This window comes from Psittacula echo (genome assembly GCF_963264785.1).
Source record: "Psittacula echo genome assembly, chromosome: 1".
Classification (NCBI taxonomy): Eukaryota; Metazoa; Chordata; class Aves; order Psittaciformes; family Psittacidae; genus Psittacula; species Psittacula echo.
This window is the reverse complement of record NC_137735.1, coordinates 135334535-135356427: the sequence shown is the minus strand read 5'-3', so window position 1 is coordinate 135356427 and position 21893 is coordinate 135334535. Positions and strand designations below refer to the sequence as shown.

Sequence of the window (21893 nt, the reverse complement as noted above, 5' to 3'; positions counted from 1 at the left end):
TGGGTGTTGCACCTCTTGCTGTGAAAATGACATGTTGAACTGGAAATCTAAATAGACATTTAAGCTAAGAGCTGTTGGCTCTATTTCCCATACAAATGGCTTATGGCATATGTACAACACACCTGCAAGCTCCCACAGATTTCTCTGATGGTTGTGCTCAGCTCACCAGAAAATCTGGCTAGAAATAAGAGACCAAATTAATAGCCACTGACAAGGCCACTGGTTTGAAGCTACTTGTTCAGCATCAGGCAGAAAGTCAAGTCTACAGCAGGAGAGTCAGCTTTGCAGCTAAAGGCTGCCACAGTAGGTTATTGTCTGCAGATTTCGGTAGTTATTTGGTTTGCAAGGGATTCTGAGAGTCTTTCAGCAAATCGACATTCTCCAAAATAAAGCAAAACTCAACAAGTTAAGCTTACCTTTATGTAAGAAGTATATGGAGTATGTTATTTCATCAGGAGTATCAGAGGCTAGACTGCAACACACACACAAGCCTCCTAAAAAGACAAAAAAGGAAAAGAAAATTGACTTGTCACCCTAACCCAGACATCTTCACACTGCACAAAGCTCCAGCACGGTGTTTTCAAATTAGAAACTAATCTCTCAAAAAAGGTAAAGATTACAGAGATACGTATCTCTAACCACCGTTTTGCTAGTGAAACACAAAATAAGAGAGAGCAGAGGAGGCAATGTAGCAGAAGGGAAACCTGGTTTCTGACATGGCCAGTTCTTCTCTTTAGAAGTACATTTTTAGCCCTTCCCCGCATAAAACGTGCTTGCCGCCAGCAAACTGATCAAGCCTTTCTCTTCACAGACTGCCTCAATCTCTCTGAATATTTTCTATTCAGGGACTGTCAAATATGCACAGAGCATAGTAAAAGACAGTTTGTTTGCCTTCTAAGTAATTTCATATGGGCAGCAGCATGATACACTACTAGAACTTTCTCACACTAAAAATGATAGTCACTTCTCCCCTTTCCAGCCCAAAGAGCCATTCTTTCTTTAGGAGAAAGCCAGTCCTTGGCACCAACTTGTTTAAGCCAAGGTACCCTGTGCAGGAATGCTTCCCTTTCCCAGCCTAATTCTAAATCAGACTGGTACTGTTTTGACTCCACTGGATGGTAGCCTTCCCTCCATCCCTTAGAAAAACTTTAATCCACTTACTCCAATGCTTTGGCAACCTGCTTTGGCATTCAGGTTAGAAACGGCTTCTAAACCACATTATCCCAATGCAGTTGGGAAACCTGAGCCACAACTATGACCATTCACCTTTTACCTTTATTGGAAGTTCATCACTTATAAGAAAAACAAAAAACAAGAGGTAATACTAATAAAGATACTTACAGAAAGTTTATGTATACAAGGTATACAGAAAAAGGGCACAGATTGGAAAAAGTACAAGCATAAAAAAAGCACAGCTATCAAGATGTTTTACTTGGTTAAATGCCTCACACTTCAGACCACAAGGCTGTAACATAGCTGTGACACAGATACAGCTGAGGCACTTCACATGGCTGGAGAAGGTAAATACTTTTTGAGATGCATTTTTTTTCCTGCTTATTCTTAGCTGGTTGAATACTGTTTGATACAGTTTTGCGTGGATATTTGAGTCATTCAGACAACAGACAGGGCATTTTGCCAGAGCACTTGGCATCTTTCAGAGCATGCATAATTTTTAAAGTAGCAGCATCAGGACTCATGAGGAAGACTGGAAAAGCTCCAGCAACCCACAATGCTGTTTTATTATCAACAGCTCCCTTCCAACACTGCAGATTTCTTTCTTGTGTTCTGGAGCCTAGTGTATACAGTATTCTGTAAATTGTGCAACATGCAAGTGAGTCTGTTCAGACTGAAGTGTCAGTGACTAATAGATGCAAGCTAATCACAAAAACAGTGGCTATGGGGGACTAATAAGACATGCATCTTTCAACTCCAGAATACTGGTCCAAATGTCAACAAACTTCACTACAAACACCACAAAATATCAAATAGTGCTTCATTAACACAGATAGAAACATGACAGTCTCAGATCAGCAAGTGTCCAAGCAACACTGCATCTGGCATAGTTTTGGCAACCCCAGGACAGCAGCCAGAGACTGAGAAAATAAGGCAAATGCCCCTTCTATCCTTACCAGTGCACTCTGCAAATTAGAGCTGGGTTGTGCTAATGCTGAGAAAGCTTGTTATCTTATTGCACCTGTAAAGTAGGTGTTTCATACAAAGGCAGAACCAGCTCTTTTGCGCTATCCATTTCAAAATCATTTGCAAACAGTATGAGCTATAGCTAAATATCACAAGGTGAGAAGACTAACACGAAAATATATTTGGATGTACTCTGATCTTTTCAGAAATAAAAGGGGAAAAAAAGATCTCAACCACAGCAAAGTAAAAAGAAAAGGAAACAAAAGCATTTCTACTCACACAAGACAACAGAGGGTTACAAGTAACAATACAGTCAGCAGAACTAGGTAAACAATAGTTACAACTCTGCCAGTTGATAAATACACATCATGCCACTGAAATTTCCTATGAAGACAGGAAGTTTTCCCCAGGAAACTTTAACTTCAAATATCTCATTTCTGTTCATGCAGAAGACATATGGCTGTACCAACATCTTAAAATGGCATTCGGGTGTCATAATTCAAATACAGCATTGCAGTACAGCATCTTGTCTAGCTGCACTAGCTTCAGAGTGACTTGCCTCACCTAACTGCAGACAACCAAACATCTCTCATTTGGCTCCTATACAGTGAATGAAGAAAATATGAATGAAGAAATATGGATAGAAGCAATCATCCCCTTGAAATGCCTATTCCTCTCTATAAATATAGTCCATATGCTTAAAGTTTAGGCAGGTAAAGTTAGGTGATGATAATACAGGGTTTATGCCATTTTACTGCCTGCATTTCTTTGCAATACTGGGCAAATAAAACTGAAAAGCATTTCTAAAGTGCTAAAAGAAAACATAACAGCCCAGTGTTGTTTAAATAACCACTGAATTCTGGACAAAGTTAATTATGAGACTAGAACTGCTTCATCTCAGCTCATCTAGAAGCACATAGGGGGTTTTATCTGGAGACATTTTGTCCATGCTGAGTATAAAGAACAGGGCTACTTTTCTTCTACTGCGGAAGTCTGAGAAAGGAAGAGTGATTTCATTCAGAGTTCAGATTGGCAGTAGCCAATAACAGTTTTACTAAATGGGAAATTGCATGGAATATTCCATTTTGAAGTTATGCCAATTGTTCTTTGCCAGAGATGTCCAAATGGTACAAATAGGGATATCAGCATTAATATTTGAAGCATGCTGGCAGTTCCACAGAAGGCATCATCTGCGCCCTAAAGAGCCTGCAGTCCAGTTTTGTAAATCACCACAAACAAGAGCACAAAAGGTAACTTCAGTGTGATTACCCACAGTGTCCTTCACCAACCAGATCCGGTCTCAGCACCAAAACCATTTGCTCCAAACTGTTAATTACTCAAAATTGGTTACGCAAAGTAATCCTCAGTTTCAAACAACATTTAATGAAAAGCCACATACAATAATCTCATTTATTAAGTGTAATTGTCAAATTATGTGTTTTACATTAAGCACAATGAAAAACGCATGTGAAAGGTTCCACACAGAAATTAAATACTGCATAACCACATGGAAAAGAACATTTTACTTCAGGGTAACCAAACAAGAGTCTTGTTGGAATAAGACTGAATTTCATTCTAAACTAAAAGAAGGTGATTCAGTTCAAACAAACCCTAGGGGAGGATAGGTTTAAATTGAAACATATATATACAAATCAATAACATTTTCCATTATTGGACAGGCTGTTTGTATAAGAAATAGTCTGTCTTGCCAATAGAGAAAAAGTAGCCTAATCTACATTTGGTAGATAGAAACTTGGCATTCTCTTATTTCTAATTCCTTCCCTCTAATCTTTGTAAGCATACTGTCTGCCTTGCCAAGAAAAAATCTGTGTAAGGAAACCGTGTTTCACTTCATTTGCACTAATGGTCAGCTACTTGCCTGCATGCACACATCATGCCTTAAGAAGTGAGAGGTAAAGCTGCTTCTGCAACACGTCATGCCCCTACACAACTCTGTAGATTACTCAAAGGTTAATCAAATACCATTTCTGCTTGGTGGTATGGTCTGATTTAGAAGCTGAAATGCAGACATCTGTGATGAACAGATGCCTTGAGACCAGTTTTTAATCAAAAAAGCTCATGGCATGCATTAGGATGCAGGAAAACCCTTAAATCCTAAAGGATTAAGGCACGTTTTAGATTTAAGTTTAAGTAATCATATACACACTAAATCCTTAAGTATCACATACTAGGTTTAGTATCACATACTTGGACCTTCTACATATGTAGTATATATATATATGCAGTATGAATCTCTTCGAATCTGTATAGCACATGCTCTGTTTCCGTGTGTCCACTCTGTATAGTATGTCAGATATCCAGACACCAGTCCTAGCCAAAACCTTCCTTGAATTTACTTTCTAACAGATTTTTGGTCAGTTTTAACATTAAATTGCTCTAATGTAATTCGCAACCATGCCTTGGTACCACCTGTGTTCTGAAACTAGCAGAAAATGCTAGAGCGTGCCTAGACTGAGATATTTCACCATACGAGTGCATGACACCAGCTCTTTGAAGCTGGGTTACCAGATAATTTCTGGGTGACTGTTTTATTGTTAGTGTTGAGTAACAAAGCTCAGCAGCTTTCAGAGAGTAAAAAAAAACTCAGTAAGAAAAACAGTTGCCTCCTCTGTCTCTCACAGTTGCCTGTCAAGTATACTCTAAAGCAATACAAATCGATGAGAAAAATACAAAAATAATGCAAAAAATACAAAAATAACACAAAAAACCCAACTGATGAGAAACTTAACATAAGCTGGCTTCAGTGTGTGCTGACAGATCAGAAAGCCAACCGTATCCTGGGCTGCATCAAAAGGAGCATGACCAGCAGGTCAAAGGAGGTGATCCTGCCCCTCTACTCTGCTCTTGTGAGACCTCACTTGGAGTATTGTGTGCAGTTCTGGTGTCCTCAACATAAAAAGGACATGGAACTGTTGGAACAAGTCCAGAGGAGGGCCACGAGGATGATCAGGGGACTGGAGCACCTCCCATATGAAGAGAGGCTGAGAAAGTTGGGGCTGTTCAGCCTGGAGAAGAGAAGGCTGCGTGGAGACCTCACAGCAGCCTTCCAGTATCTGAAGGGGGCCTATAAAGATGCTGGGGAGGGACTCTTCATTAGGGACTGTAGTGACAGGACAAGTGGGAATGGGTTAAAACTTAAACAGGGGAAGTTTAGATTGGATGTAAGGAGGAAGTTCTTTACTGTAAGGGTGGTGAGGCACTGGAATGGGTTGCCCAAGGAAGCCATGAATACTCTATTCCTGGCGGTGTTCAAGGCCAGGTTGGACAGACCCTTGGGTGACATGGTTTAGTGTGAGGTGTCCCTGCCCATGGCAGGGGGGTTGGAACTGGATGATCTTAAGGTCCTTTCCAACCCTAACTATTCTATGATTCTGTGATTCTATGAAATTTCACACTCATACAAAAACACCACAAAAAATACATATAATGCCTTACAAAGAAATTCAGTAATCATTTACGATTAAACTGTATAACTACTAGCGTTGATATACTTGTATTTATTCATTACCTGCTTTACTTGTAAAAACCTGAAGATTCGAAGATTTAGATGTAACATCTTGATCTTCACAGTAATCATATCCAAAATTCACAAGCCTAAGAGCAAATAAAGATCACTAAATAAACCACTTTTTCATCCAGAGATTCATCACAACACAAAGATCATGAGAACAGTCACTATGTAATCAAGACATACAAATAAAATTACAATAAAATGTTTTCTAACTCAAGTTACATTGGGCTTAAACCTATCTATTCAATGCTGTTAAAAATGAGAATCCCAAGCCTGCACACTGCTATCAGAAACCAACAATTCTGCTTACATCTGCAAATTTGATATTCACTTAACTACAGCATTGTCCAACCATTCCTATACTTTGAAGTGAAAGCAAGTTCTGGTCAAGTACTGGAAATCCAAACATTCATCATACCTGAGAACCCAAGGGCTTTGCAGCCTAACTCTACCATTCTTATGTCTGTAAAGCCACATTTCAATCTGCAGTTAGGTACAGTAATCGCAGCGGAAATACTCAAAAATGAAAGCAAGAAAATCACACTTACATGGAACTTGTTATACCAAGACATTCTTTTTCAGCCTCATGCTGCCTGTGCTTTAATGGGTTTACATATCTTTAAAATCTACAAGTTCTATTTTTGCCATACAGAACATGCAATAAAAGATTGTACTTAGTCTGCTCTGGCTTGTTTGTTTGGGCTTTTCCCAGAAAAGATTTTGATTCTGTTTTGATTTTCCCCCAGGTTCTCTGCAATAATTTTGACAGAAATAAAAATAAAAAAGAATTACGGCATTGAAGCTTTTAGAAGAGTTGGATTTTTTTCAGTACTAACAGCAAGAGGATGCCCTGTTCTTTTAGGGCAACCTGCAACTGCAGTAACACCACACTGAGCCTTCTGCATATCACTGAGACATCCCGAGGGCCACGGTTTGGACAAGATGTAACTCAACTACCTTCAGTTATTGGTATCTGATGGGTAGCTTTAGCCTCTCATTTCAAGGAGGAACAGGCCTTTTTAGAATGTAAATTAAACTGACTGAAGATAGATGAGTATGAGATGAATTACAGCTGAGAGTCAGACCATCCTGACTAGGCTTTCCTCAGTTAAAAGGGAGCCTCAAGGAGACAAGCTCAGATGCAGTCACGTGCACAGCAGACACACAGAATCTTAGCCTTTGAAAGTGCAGGCTGGCTGGAAACACCATGCTGGAGCAGAAAGGAGTACAGGCAGTGTCTCAAAGGCTACTGGAGCTACTGGTCTGGTTAACTGCCCACTAAAACATGTCACAGCAATTAAAAAAGGAGAGTTTCCCTTGACAGGATTTTTGACATCACCACTACAACATGCCCAAGATTAAAACAAATTAATTTAAATAGGGCCAGAACACTCAGGGGGTTTAACTTGTAGCTAGCTCTTCTAATAAATAATATTTAGAAATGGCAACCAAAAAGCAGTTGAGGATGACATTTCATTTACAGTTCACCACGATGAAAATAAAAGGAACTGGGGATTCAGACACAGTGGTTGTATTATTGTTATGCTCAAGTACCGTGTAGGCAACTGCAAACAAAGACACTGTGGTTGGGACAAATTTTACTTCGATTTGTAAAACATTACTCGATACATTAAAAAGAAAGGAAAACAAAACGTTAAAAAACTTACTTTAATTGTGTATCATTTACAGATATATCCAGGTGCGATTCCAGCTGTTAACCAAAAATGAAAACAAACATGTTTAGTGAGGTCAGTACACTATGATAAGCTATGATCAGTTTTTCAGACCAGTCAAATGTGTCAAACGCACATTTCACGAGATTAAACATTTTAACCAAGTTTATTTTCCTCCTCTAATCCTTTCAATCACCCCAACAACAATAAAACAGATTCTTAAAAAAATAAATTATATTTAACTTAATTTCAGCCACTGGGACAAAAACAATCCAATAACAATGACATGTTCAACAGCTGTATATTTTATGTTCTGTTGTCTGTATTCTGGCCACAGCAAATTTTCCTATCTTGCTTAAAACTGACACAAAATCAGTACATAGTTTCTCTGTCTCATACATTTGATAACCCAGCTTTTCACACTTGAGTATAAGAATAGTATGTCATGAATGCCACCTACTTTTAGGTCAGTATCTGCGATTCCACTGAAGTTACCTTCCTGTGGCACAACCCGAATCTGACTGAATATATTCTTGAAAAGCATATAATGAAAAAAGAACCCAAACATCCAAATAAAAAAACGAAAAACAAAACACTGAAAAAAAAAAAACAAAACAGTTCTCCTTTGCATAAGCTCCAATAATAAAAGACACTGAAAGAGACCCTGTATTGGTGCCGGAAACACATAATTACATCCCACTCAAAACCACTGTATAAAATACTCATGACTTACTATTGAGTTAAAGTTTTCATCAGGATAAAACTGGACACATTTTAAAGTACTCTTTGATTCCTGGAATTAAAAGGATATGTATTGTAATTGTTCAAATAGAAAGCACATCACATAGACTGAAAAGTGACTGGATACTCCACATCATTCTCCACACTCAACTGGCTTTGCTAACTGATACGCAGAAGTTAGGGGACAAAATACAACTTTAAAAACCACATATAACCCCCAACAATAGCACTAAGACACGCTTCCTTCCTGTCTCAGATCATTATCTGCCAATCATCTATAATTGCGTGGGCTCTCACTTGAAAGCACCACATTACATGTCTTTCACACATACACACACACTCTAGAAGGCTGAAAAATAATATGCTTACCATAACTATCTATACAGCAAAATGAATTGTATCTTACTTTGGCTAGTTCAGAAAGGGTATCTCAGAAACAAAACCAGGAATATGTTTCTCCATCACAGTTCACTTCCTGTTATTTCCTAATACTCATATTTTATAGGTGGCTAAGAGGAGTTAAGAGAAATCAATTTTTATTTAAGTAAAACACATCAAGTACAAATAGTCCCTCAGACAAAATAAACCAAATCCAAAGAGTTTCAGCATTTCTAGCCAAAAACCTGCTGTCATTTGGTCACTCAGTAAGTCGTGTGTACAACATGATTTCTAGATGTGAATTCTCTAGAACACAGGCATTATACTCATGACAGTTCCTGATAGATTTAAATCCTTTTGAACAAAAGGCCTTTCTAAAGTCAAAAAATCTAAGAAACCCACCTTTTTTTATATAAAAATCACTAAGACCACCAGCCTTCTTGCAATTTACTAGGCACAAACAGCAGCTGAGGTTAAGTCTGGCTTTTGCTTTAGGTTATTTGAGGCAGAAAGAAGACATACAACTATAATGAAAACCAAACTCACACTATTATTAGTGCACACACTCAAAACTTTACTGTCATAAGTCAGCCAAAACCAAAACTACTAGAATGACTTCCATCTCACCTTTGGAACCATGTAGAAGAGCCTTTGCTCCATCATATCCCATTGTGCCCAAATGAGATCATCTGCAACTCTGGCTCTTAGAAGCTGACCTGAGTTTTGAATCACCTAAAGGAAAAGAAAGAACATTAGAAGTCATTAAGTAAGGTTCTCTAACAATTATACACAGTCTGTGCTTTAAAGAGAAAAGCAATGACAGAAGAGACGTAAATATTAAGGTGCTTGGATCAAATACGCCTCTTTTTTAGCTGCACAAAGTCCATTCTCATTGTTTGCAAGGTGCTCAGCTTAAATAGACCAGAAGCACAGTTTTCAGGGTACACCTACTACCAAGTATTTTCTTTGAAATTTGTTTGCTTGCAAGAAATTCACCACTTAAGCTGCTCAAAGTGAACAAAGAAAAGCAGACAGCATGCTTCATCGTAGAGAAACAGAGGAGTGAAATAACACAGTTCAGAACCAGCCACATTAACTATTGAAGGAAGATGTGTTAGCTCCAAAACGATTTCTGTCCAAAGTCTCAGCCACATGATGGAGAATACTGGCAGTAGGGAAAGGGCTAGAACTGTAGAAAACCACTGGGATTGTATAAAGGCACTCTTGAAAGATGTAGGGAGACTTCCTGTCAACCAAACAAATCATTTGTTAGAAGGACATCAGATTCATCTGTTATTTCTGATGACACTCTTAGTCTTCACTACTGTAGTGTAGCAGATAAAACCCATCTGCAATTAAAAGCAATGATAAACTTATGATAAACTTTGAGAAAACCATAAAAGACTTCAAAGTGACTGAGAATCAGTCCTTAATGTTTTCCTTCCAAGCTTACATTTGCCTAGATAAGATGAAACATTGGCTTACATGACACAATTCTTTACTATAATAAATGTATGTTTATTAATAATAAATCTTCTAAGCAAAACATCCACAATTTGTTGAAGAAAAATTCTTTATTAAAAATAGGAAAAAGATGAGGGGGAAAAAGTGACTGCAATATTCACAGTACTTGAAGCATACCTAAATTTTATGTCTTTTGTTTATTTACTTGTTTTTTAAATGAATCCTTCACTGGGACACACAGACACTCAAAAGGCAAAGTTTGGAAGGTGACTGCAAATATTTTAAATGGTTTAAAAATGTGTATTTATTTATTTATTTATTAAAAACATATTTATTTAACATTTACTCCCAATTTCTATCATACAGACACATTCAACAACAAACAAAAAATAATCAAATAAGTAATTTTCCCCATAGATTACACAGTTTGCAAGTTTCTCAATAGGCTTTGTGGTTAGCTTCTTAAGTTGCCATCTTATCAGTACTTTCTTTACTATGCTTTGTGGTGCCCAAGTATAAAACTACACAAAACAGTCAGCTAAAATGACAGGTATTTGAATTTTCAATTAAAGCAAAAAAGCCCTCGGAGCCCCATATTTTAAGTCTTACCACTTTGTGCTCTTCTTCTGCAACTACACGAATCTCAAATTGTTCAATATCTTTAAAATACACCAAAAACAAAAAAAAAGTCATTACAAACATACATTTTTATATGCTTTTATACAGCTTATTAAACACTCTCACCTCTTAGAATGCTATAAGAAAATATTGGGGCCAGGAAAGTTCAACTCAGCATTAGAGGAAATCTGTGATATATGAATCCATGTGCCTATGCAAACACCTGGACTCTCTTCCTTTCCTGAGCTGAGGGTGGCTTCAGCCATACCACCTCATGGAAAAAATTCTGTGCCATCAGTGGAGCACTGTCAGGAGGATGCTAACTGCAACATGCCAAACCAAGCTAAGGAGCACGCACAGAAAGGCCACACAGAGCTGCATGCCTGTGCCCAACCCTGTTCCACTTCCTTCCACTACACAGTCCTTTCCCATGCAAAATTCCTAAAGTCATTGATCATTTGCCTGCGTGAAGGGTGCAAGATCCACCCAGCAGATGTTCTAAGTGTTTCTGATACAGTTCACAGCACTATGTGAACGTATTTAGTAGATGAACTCTGCCCACATAAGTCAAAGTACCTAACGATTGGTGTCTGGCTTAGCAAAGATGGCCTCTCCAAAGACATGGGAAAAGAAATCTCTATAATAAGATGGAAAAGCAAGAGGGATAAACAGCCTTTTCCAGATGTCCACCTCTATCCATTGCTCCCATTAAATTAGGCTGAACATGCAATGTTAGCTAAATCCGAGGAACTACTGTCCTATTCTAATCCCACTTATCACACGCTGAATCACAATCCATCTCTCAGTCAGTATCTGCTCTATATTTATAGACAGCTATAAAAGTTTTTGTTATTACTTTTAGAAATAAAGGTAACTGATGAATGCATGAACTAAGCAAATAATTGCAGTCAAAGCCAGCCATTTTGCTAACACTGAAACAAAAAATTCCATTAAAATATACAGTTATCTGCAATACTTACAATAGCTCTCACCCTTTTTTCCCATTCTTTTCCAAAAGTCTACCAAAAATGTAATCTATAATGAGGATCTTCAAATAAAAGAGTATGTATATACACACTATCAAAATATTAACTCACATTTATCTTCTGAAACTAGCAAGAGGCGACTTTCTGTAGAAGTATTTTTGCCTTCAACTGGATAAAGAAACTAAACAGAAAGTTTAAAAACAGTAAGTAAATAACCAGAGTACTTTAGAACATTAATCTAAAATGGTGGGGTTAGCTGGAAAGTTACATATTTTTAAATTAAGACAGGCACACTAATGATATTAATAAAAACAGCTATTATTACAGACTAACAGTCACCAATGACGATAATTGCAAGCTTCAAGGGACTGAAGAGAAATAAAAAAGTAGCTTTCATGTCAGAGAACTATCCTACATCAAACATTTTATGAAGTTTCTCACTTTTTTCATGCTATGAACACACTATCTCTGTAACAGTTGCAAGGTAAGGTGAGATATTTCTGCACTCCACCATTTTTTCCTTTCTAGAATAGTGGATTAAAAAGGTTTATATTTTGATTAGTTGAGTAATTTACCTGTACTTGAACACAGCTATCCACAGCCTTTAGGACTCTCACATTATTAATGGGATGAATTTCAATTAGCAAGGCTAAATACTTGGACACTGAAAAAAGAACATGGTTTAGGTAACATCAATTTTTAGCAAAAGAATGCAATATTTCAAACAGTATTGAAACAATCCACAGTACCTGACTGTAACAGCTGACTTACTCTTTCTTCCTCAGTATATTGACGGAAGCTGACCGCTAAGGGGAAAAAAGACAAAAACCAAAAAACATTCCACAGTGAGCTTGCACATTTGACATTAATCCTATCAAACATTCTTGGAGAGCAAGCAGCACAATTTTTTTTACCAAAAGCATTTCTATTAAAGGAACAGAAGCTCTTCTAGATGTAGGAAGCATGTATAAAGAGGGGGAAGCGAATGACAATATCATTACAGCTGTGCCTTTGTTACCTACAGTATCTAGCGATGGATCAACTGAAATGCACAGATAGCTGTAAGCAACATAAGGGGCAAAACAGTTTTAAGTAATTCTAGACCCAAATACATCATCCTACTAAACTAAAAGACAAAGCACACAACAAAAATAATGATAAAACACGTATTTACCCAATAATGTCCTTTCATTGTTGACAGAACAACTGATTATACGGAGATCCCTCTCAAACATATAGAGGTGCTATAAAGAAACATATAAATGCTAATAAATTAATTTTAAATCCATCTAATTACTTCTTTGCAGCAAAACACTGATGATCAGTACATCAGTTTCATTTTTAAAGCAAATAATTTCATGGCTAGAAGAAACGTATTTCAAGCCTGAATTGTATCATTTCTTTTTTTTCTCCTTTGTTTACTTCTTACTGGTTCTTTTGAGCTCTATGTTGCCACTAGAGCAGCACAGCAGACCTTTATGTAAACACAAAATTTCACCCATTTCATACTGTTATGGGAACACCTGCAATAGCACATTATGGTTCCAGCCACTGAACTGCAGTACATTCAGTTTTAGAATAATTTCTTACAAGCTGTAGCAGCAACTAGACTGAGGTTTTCTTTCATAACAAAGAAAAATCCCAAAATTTACTTTTTAGCATACACATTCAGTATGAAGAGGAGCAGAAAGGGCTTGAACTGGTTGTTCAGAAGTAAAGACTGCAGACATGATACTTTACCGCTCCCAAATCATTCAGATGTTCTGTAATGTTCTGCATCTTAATACTACTGAGCATCATTCAAATACCATTCTGGTTTCTTTTCTGTTTCAAACAAGTATCCACTGTTTCAAATAAGCATATACTACTTAAGGATATAACATACTGTGCTGCAAGGCATGCAAATCTGAAATGCTACAGCACTTTGACCAGGGAAAAATACTAGCAATGGCCTCACCTCGTTTTGTTTAGTTTGAGGATCGTACAATCCTATGTGTGTACTTCTCTGATTTCCCTATGGATGAAAGCAAATTAGCACTGTCAACGTAAATATACAAAGTTAAACACTGATTTACTTTATTCTACCTCCCTCTCCTCTTCCCCCTGCCCCTTGACACACATCCTCACACACGTCCCTGCCCTATAAACAGGCAGTTAATTACCTAATGCCAAGAAAGCAAGGCAAGAAACAAAAGATTTTTTTTCCTTTTAGAACTAACACACGGGATAAAGCCAAAATGTGGCCAATCTGCAGCCCACGAGACATTGCATAAGCCAAGTGCCTCTCTCTCACTTTGGTTCTAAACTGCGTTTAGTTACAGGCAGCAGGACCAGGACGAGAGACGTATGTACGAGAACGAAAGGGGCTGCTACGACCTCTGGAATGTCTAAGGCTGGTCTTACAAACCTCACCAGCTCGGTGGGTTGCTGCTCCAAAAGGGAGCACAGAAACATCAAACGTCACCAAACACAGCTTCCAGCAATCTGGCTGCAGGCTGGAGAAGGATTTCAGCTCTGGCTTAGAAAATGATTGCTTGAAGGCTAAATATATTTCACAAGCTCAGACAACACCTTTAGCCTGCTGCCTTTGAAAAGAAGCATAATACACATCCTTTCTAGCTGATTGATAATAACATACAATGATCTTGTTTGTGGCACTTCTAAGATGATACAAATCACAACTTTTCTCCTTGGTAACTTTTACCATGCTGTAAATAGTCAAAATTTATTTGACAAAAAGCTGCTTGGCAGCATATATTGTGCACCAATTCAAGCTGAAGTTCATTAATGTACTCTAGGTATAGGCACTAAATTGCGGAATTGTTGAAATGTAATCCAGCCACACAGGCTTGTACTCAAACAGTGAGCATCATTGTTTTTAATTACAGCTTGTGGGGAGATGGGAGAAGTCTGTGGTTATTTACAAAGTTATGGCATCTTGCTTTGTGAAGTTAAAACAAAAGCCTGAGTATTCTCTTCCTAAGGGGTCTATTTCTGATTGTCTCATTATTGTTGTGGCACTGACAAGTCTTTGATTTCTGATTTAAACAAGGAAAACAAAATGTCTTTGCATTAAGACACAGGGTTCAGGCTTTCTAATTTAAGGTTAAGCAGGTGCTTTCACAAATAACCATCCTTTCCAAGTGTGTCTGAAACACTAATATTCTCCATACTTAGCCACTGAAAAATATACTTTATAAGTAACAGGACTACGTAAGTGCCCACATCTGCACACAAGCTGAAACACTTGTTTTCATGTTTACTCTGAAGTTTCTCGTATTGCCTTGCAAAACAGAACTGCTGACACCAGAATTCAATTCTGTTAAAAGTATCTTCCTTTACACCATCAACCTCACAAAAGATAGACACTGTCAAAAGTACAGTATAACGTAACAATAAAATAAGCTTGAAAATAAAGCTCATTCTTCACCTTTCCCTGATTTCACACAGAATGCACTGGATTTTCTTCCACTTAGCTGACAATTGTTGGTTTTTATTTGTATCTATCAGGCAACAAGCCAGGGCAGCTCCATTTAGTTTACATCCTTGCTTCTGCTCTATCCTCACTGAGAATGTCACAGCTAAAGTTTGCTGCTATAAAACCAGAAGGAAAGGCTCGCAGACACATAGCTGTGTCTCACAAAAGTAGTAGCTCATTAGTTATAGTTTATCATGAAGGAGGTGAGAGAGAAAGAGATATTAAACTGCCTTAACAACTCAGCAAGGTCTGTAGTTTGTTAGAAGCTATAATTACATTGTGATCTCACCAATGTAAGTTTAAGGAAACAGAAGGACTAACTGCAGACACAAGAAGCAGTCTGTTTCGCCCAGGTAAGCCTTCCAGTGTGATGATGTATATTAGTAGAACAGAATAGTAAAACACAAAGAATACTTATATTTTAGAATGTTTGTAAAAATTTAAAAGAAGTGTCAAACTGGAGCCTCAAACTACTTGTCATTCACTACACCAAGATGTTTTTTTCTTCTATGTAAATATGAATAGATACTCCTCTTAAAAGGTTTGCAGTAAACCCCCAAATCACAGAACTATACCCATACGCTGTCAATAGACTGTTTCAGAAAGGGAAACATTTGGATTGAATCCTTATTAAGTCAGTAGTAAAGTGTAAAAAGACACACACAATACTCCCAACAACTGTGAGAGAAGAGGGTTGGGTAGGGGAAAAATCAGTCCTGCTTTAAGGTATCACAGTCCTAGGGTGTGACTGCAGCTGACACAAACATAACAAAGTTAACGAAAGTACAGACATCAGGGAAGGCCCAGTGTTAGCAGCTCAGGACTCAGCCTGTTCAGGACACTGGGCGAGTGCTACACAGCCACAGCCTAGGCCATCACGTGTGTTCCCACCAATATACAAGCCACCTAGACTAACGTGAGCTTTGGGACTGACATACCCACATATTCTTACCATGAATGCAGACAAGTGTGGATGTACTGACTCCCACTAACATCAACAGCACCTTAGTGGGTACAAACACTTTCAGCTGATGAGCAGAATTTTTACTGACCCAACAAAGAAATGTGTACCACCGCAACTTCCTTCTGGGAGAAGCATCATATATTTAATGAAATACTACTTTAAGATACATTTGTTTGTGAGAAAACTCCAGCAAGTACCTTCCAGTTTGCCCATTAACAACTGTAAAAAAACACTTCTAGTAGAAGCAAACAAAATACGTCTGCATCCTTCCCAATAGAGGAATAAATAGATGCTGGTTCTTCAGCAGGCTGACTCACTCAGGAGAAAATGATCAGGCTATGTCCTGGTAAGAGAACAGGAAAAGCAGCAGCAGCAGCAGCAGGATCTTCTTCCTCTTTCACCTTCACATTTGAGAGGTGAAAACTGCCCCACAGCTGTGCAATTTGCTAGTTCCAGTTATGAGACTCTGTCATTTAGCCACTCCTACCACACAGGCTGTAGAGGTCACTTTATTCCCAAAATTAGGAAAGAGAAACTACAGAGAACTTTTTCAGTGTCTTCCCATGCAGCCTTTAACCTTAGGTTCAGTGAACTAAGCCTAGGTGTTGAAATGCTCCTGAGAGTCACTGGCCTATTTAGTCAGCAAAGTCCAGTGGATATTGTCACCTCCTACACCCCACACACCTCTTCTCAAAGTACAGGCTACAACTGGCGAGTTCTCTAAGCTCTACCAACTGTTTTGATCAGATCCCCACAGAATACAATGGGAGCTTAGACACCTAGCTCGCAGGCAGACCTGGGTCTAGCTGTGTGAACCCTGAGCTACAATTCATGCCTTGTGCCAGCTGCAAGAGCCTGAACATCATACAAGGCAGTTGGAATTCTCTGTCAGAAGTCCAAAAAAGCTTTCTGTGAGATTCCACGGACACTAGAAAGCAGCAACATCACACATACACAGTACCACATCTCTTGTTGGTTAGATGGCTTACTTTCATTAAGTCTTTCTACAGTTCTGAGCAATGAAAAAAATATTTTGACACATTATTTAGTGTTGTTTTTATGGTTACTGTTGTCTTGTAGAGACTCCCCTCCCTCTGCCTGTACTAAAGGAAACATCCACCCACAGTTAAAGTATATGATACCCTGATGAAGGCCTCACCTCTTCCCTTAACCCTAGGGAAGCTGGAGAGTTTTAGCATTGTTGAGCTGGAGGGGAACGAAAGGCAGCCCTATCCTACTGGATTCTGCTACCTCCAATCTGTACTCTTCGAGAACCAAGATCCTCCAAAATCCAGCTGGGTCTACTGATTTCTCCAAGTTGCACAGACTTGTTTCATCAAAGGGAAACCTTCGCAAGCTATTTAAAAATCACTTGGAATTGGAACTACAGGCATTTCAACCTAAAGCTATGCATATGCCACAGAGAACAGGATCCTGTGTTAAAAAGGAGAGCTCTGGATACTTTAAGGCATCAAATAAACAATGGTTACTTCAGACTACTTGCAATAAATTGCTGTAGATGAATCTTACAGTAACAAAGAAGAAAGGCAGAAGCAGAATTAATGTTAGCTAAATGGCATCTTAACATATATATTGGTAGGAGGAAACATATTTAACTAAAGTAGTGCCCATGAATTTAATAGTCAGACTTCCCTGAGAAATTCTGAGGATGAAAGAATGTGCTGCTTATGAAGAGTTTATCTGTTAATCACATTACATTCAGGGTGAGACTCTGGCCCCCCAAAATATCAACAACAGAACCCCTATAGACTTAATGAGATAATCCCTTTGCTCTCCATTTCATTATTCTTAACCTTTGTCTGAAGTGGAGATGTGCATTTTCCCATTGCCCAACCCCTCAAATTGCAATCAGTTGAGTTTTCATGTTCTAACCCTCACAAGAAGCCAATTAGGCATAGATACACATATAGAGTAATTCTGTGATATATTTCCATTAATTTCTGAGACAGACTTACCTTCCAGGTATAAATAATTTTTCCATTTCTTTCAACATTTACAATGTAGAGTGCTGATGAATTCTCAGAAGTATCTGAAATTATAAGAATCAAAAGGCACAGAATTTTCATTTGAGCTGCTTGACCTAAGCACACTTTAAGCAACGATATATTTTTAAATATATTTTTACATCTAAGTATTTATTTGTACATGCCAAAATTACTCCCTTCTGGAAAACGAGAATATTTCTTACACCATGATTTAAATCTGATTAACTTCCAATACAAAATACTTAAGGGGTTTCAAAACACATAGGAAAGAATTACTTATGTGAACACCTAACTCTTCATTATACCTGTCATTCTAATGGTCACTACCTTTTGTGATGCTTTTTTTCAATATCTTCCATTTACAGGATAAAAAAGTCCTATGTATTCATTATACACAGCGTGCGGTTCAAACCGTGAAGCTGCCCTCCAATCCTCAGAATACTACAGTGAGATAGAACAAGCCCAAGTGTCACTTGCTCCCACTTGCCCCCTTCAGCATCCCAAAAGAATGCCTGGAAACAAACTACATCTTCAGAGGTTAGTTCTACAACCCTAACACCATCACAACCACTCCCCAGAAAAAACCACAAAGCCAAGAATCACAAGATTAAACACCATATATATATATGTATATAAATATATGGAACATATAAAAATATGGAACATATCTACAGGTACAAGAGAATTAAGCAATGCAGGTCAGGAGATATGATGTGGGGCGTGAACTAAAGAGTAGGGTTAAAAGAGAAACCCATGAATAGGAAGCTAAGATGGACACAGAAACAGAAAAGCACATCTGAACAAACCAGCACAAAATAAGAAGAAAAACACAAGAAAAAAAGATAAAGTATCATACTCAAGCTTTCCTGATGCTGCTTTTCTATTTTCTAATCTCTCCAGCCAATTAAAATGTATTCACCTCAGATGGCTAAAAGTGTCACTAAAAGTGGAAGTTTTGCCCTTAATAAGGCACAATTGGTCCTAGTTTTAAGATAAAGGTAGCCTGCATTTCAGTAAGCATCAGCAAAAACAATTCTCCATAACTCAGCACATATTTAGTCAAGTTCGACACTATTTACTTTGCAGTTATAACAAAGCGTTGATAGAAAGACGACATGTGAAACTTAGTTTCACAAGCCTGATATTATAAACTGGCTTGTACAGCTTCCAGTGATAAGAAAACAGCTTTTTTACAAGTACTACCAGAAGGAAATAAATTCCATATTTTGCTGTGAGAGGACAACAAAAATCCTTAGTGTACATTCAACAACGCACCAAGTGTACACTTAATGAGGCATCACTGGTTTCAGATCGCTCAAAATACACTACAAGGTAGGGCTAGCCGGTGACAATTGAGAAAGGCTCAGATAACCATACACTCAGCTCTTCTTTTAGTGGAAACTTCCCAGAATTTAACCACCACCTCAAACTTTCAAGATGAGTACTAGAGTCTCCACACTTCTCTCTCATACAGTACTTTCTCAGAAGAGAATTTAGGTAGAGAACAAGGTCCACAAGACACCTCTGTATCAATGAATTTCTCTATCACCTAATACAGAGATCTTAAAGGTGTTGAAAATGTTCTGTATCACAAGTGATACAGTTCATGTCACTGAACATTGTCAGTGAGAATAGGCAGCCAAAGAAGAAATAGCAATCACCTCTGCCCTTGGAAAGTCTTGCAGTAAAACTGCACATAGAATTACAACTTCATTCGCATCCCCACGGGTGAGACCAGCTGATGAAGGGCTGCAGAAGAACCAACCCAACCTGCCTGCCCAGCAAACAACTCTTGTCACTGTACTCAGGAGAATGCAGGGTTTGATTTCCTGAAAGCCATTACGTGCAGCTCATACAAAAATAAGTGGAATAAAGAGAACAAGGCTGGTTTATTTCAGTTGCCGCTCCCCTCTCTTAACCAGAGTTGCTCCCAGCTCTCATGCCATTAGAAATTCCCATATGCTGTCAAGGGCTTTCAAGTTCTCAGGAAAGAAAATTATAAATAACATCTGAAACCACTGGCACAAAGTACCATGGCTCCTGAAAATCACCTGCTCTCTCTGCACAGGTATTTCTTTAACGTTTAAATGAAACTTTTCAAACTTCTGCCTCCCACCTCCACACCCCTAATACAACAGCACTACACCAGAGGAAGAAGTCAGTATACACTGACAAAAGTTGAAATGCAGTATAGCAACGCTGGTATCTGTGCAGATGCACCTTCCAGCTTTGATTCTTCTGATTCTGTACTACAAGAGAAATTTACTGCACAAAGAGTACGTATTACATTTTAAAAAGCTGAGTACAATTGTCCCATTCCCAAACACAGGTCAGCACCACTCTGAGACTATGTTACAACACAGATTCATAGGTTGACTTGAATGCATCACAGAAGAACTGATAAATTTATAGGTTAACTGATAATGCATGGAGCATCTCAGAATTTTACCTCAAACCCCTTCAGTTCCCCATTCACCAGCTACCAGCAACCTAGTACACATGAAATAGTTTTTTACAGCTTTTGTAACTGATGGCTTGGTAAATTATTTTATAAAACCAAAAAAGCTGATACTTTCTGGTTGACCTTTACCAAATTCTTACTAATATTTGATAACAGCCCCTCAACATGGGAGCAAGTTAAGCATTTTGAGTTATTTAAAGCAACTAAAGGAGCAGAGGTTTGAAGTTCATCACACAGTGCACCCATATCTATCCCTACTAAAGCAATCATCATTACAGTAGGGTTTTTTTAGGCTAAGTTTTCTATCAGAACTAAGCCAGCTGCCCTGCAGATGAATGAGAACAAACACAAGCAAAAAACCACAGGGTCAAAACGACAGTGGGGGTCATCCTTTCTTTTTTCCAAACACTACATCAAGCCCCTGCTATGTGAACTATCACACGCTGCTGTGGCACCTAACACTTTATCTAATTTTAACTAATGCTCATTTACCACATAGAAGTGTTTTGGGGTTTTCTTTCCTGACAGAAAGGGGAGTAGTGTAGGAGGGAGCAATGCTAGAAGTCTTCGGGGGGTGTGGGAACCCAAACGCGTGTGAAGCAGCAGCAGACAGGGGCTGTGGAGTGCAGCTGACGTGCAGAAGCGCCCTCGGATGCGGGCAGCTCTTTGAAGACATGGCACTTCCCAGCCTCAACTTCCTCCGGCCACCGGCGGTACGACCCCCAGCGCACACTCGGCCCAGGTGCCGGCACAGCTCGCTGCTCTGGAGGCTGGCCGGTGGAAGGATGAAGGGGGCAGCGGCCGCTCCCCTGCCAGGCTCCAGAGGGGAACACTCAGCCGCCGCTATTATCCCGAGCCCCCGCGTTCGCAGGCGGTGCGGCCCTGAAGAAGGCGCAGGCCCGCGGCCCTCCCTGGGGAGCGCGTTACCTAGAACCGCGGCCCAGCCCCGCGCCGCCAGCCAGGGGACCACATCCCTCTGCAGATCAAACTCGGCTACCAGGTGAAGCAGCATGCCGCCCTCCTCTCACCCCGGCCCGCAGAGGACACAAGGCACCCGCCAGCCTAGGTCGACTCTACTCCCACCCCTCTACACTGTCTCTACGGGACAACCGCCGCCATGGGCCTGCCCGCTCAGGCTGCCTCAGCGTCCATTGGGAGCGGCGGGCGTCACTCAGCTGCCGGCAGCGCGGAGTGGCTAGGAGCGCTTTCACCTCCCTCCGTCCTCCTCAGCCAGGGGTGGGCGGACGCGCTGAGGGGTTCCGGCGGGGCAGGTCCCGCTCGAGGACGCGGCTCTGTTCCGCTTCCTATTGGGGGTAGTGGAGTGGCCCGGAACCCCCGCCTCGGGCGCCCCGTGCGTCAGGTGTCGGGGAGGCTTCAGGTGTCGGGGAGGCTTCAGGTGGACTCGAAGGGCATCGTTTGCCTGTTGGCGCCCAGGCTGCTCCCGGGGCATGCT

General features: G+C 39.5%; 1 protein-coding gene across 1 annotated transcript in view; it reads right to left on the bottom strand.

The window, feature by feature from the left end:
- The window catches only part of GSAP (gamma-secretase activating protein), a gene marked incomplete at both ends in the record, with an annotated part of 47717 nt that extends 26265 nt beyond the window's left edge, over positions 1 to 21452 (bottom strand). Inside the window, 13 exons of the mRNA XM_080619712.1 lie at positions 417 to 494; positions 5669 to 5754; positions 7339 to 7382; positions 8078 to 8137; positions 9091 to 9195; positions 10537 to 10586; positions 11643 to 11712; positions 12107 to 12195; positions 12281 to 12337; positions 12706 to 12775; positions 13489 to 13545; positions 17950 to 18023; positions 21368 to 21452. Coding sequence (XP_080475838.1) covers positions 417 to 494; positions 5669 to 5754; positions 7339 to 7382; positions 8078 to 8137; positions 9091 to 9195; positions 10537 to 10586; positions 11643 to 11712; positions 12107 to 12195; positions 12281 to 12337; positions 12706 to 12775; positions 13489 to 13545; positions 17950 to 18023; positions 21368 to 21452 — 925 coding nt within the window. The remainder of the gene's footprint in view (positions 1 to 416; positions 495 to 5668; positions 5755 to 7338; positions 7383 to 8077; positions 8138 to 9090; positions 9196 to 10536; positions 10587 to 11642; positions 11713 to 12106; positions 12196 to 12280; positions 12338 to 12705; positions 12776 to 13488; positions 13546 to 17949; positions 18024 to 21367) is intronic.
- Positions 21453 to 21893: the final 441 nt, after the last annotated feature.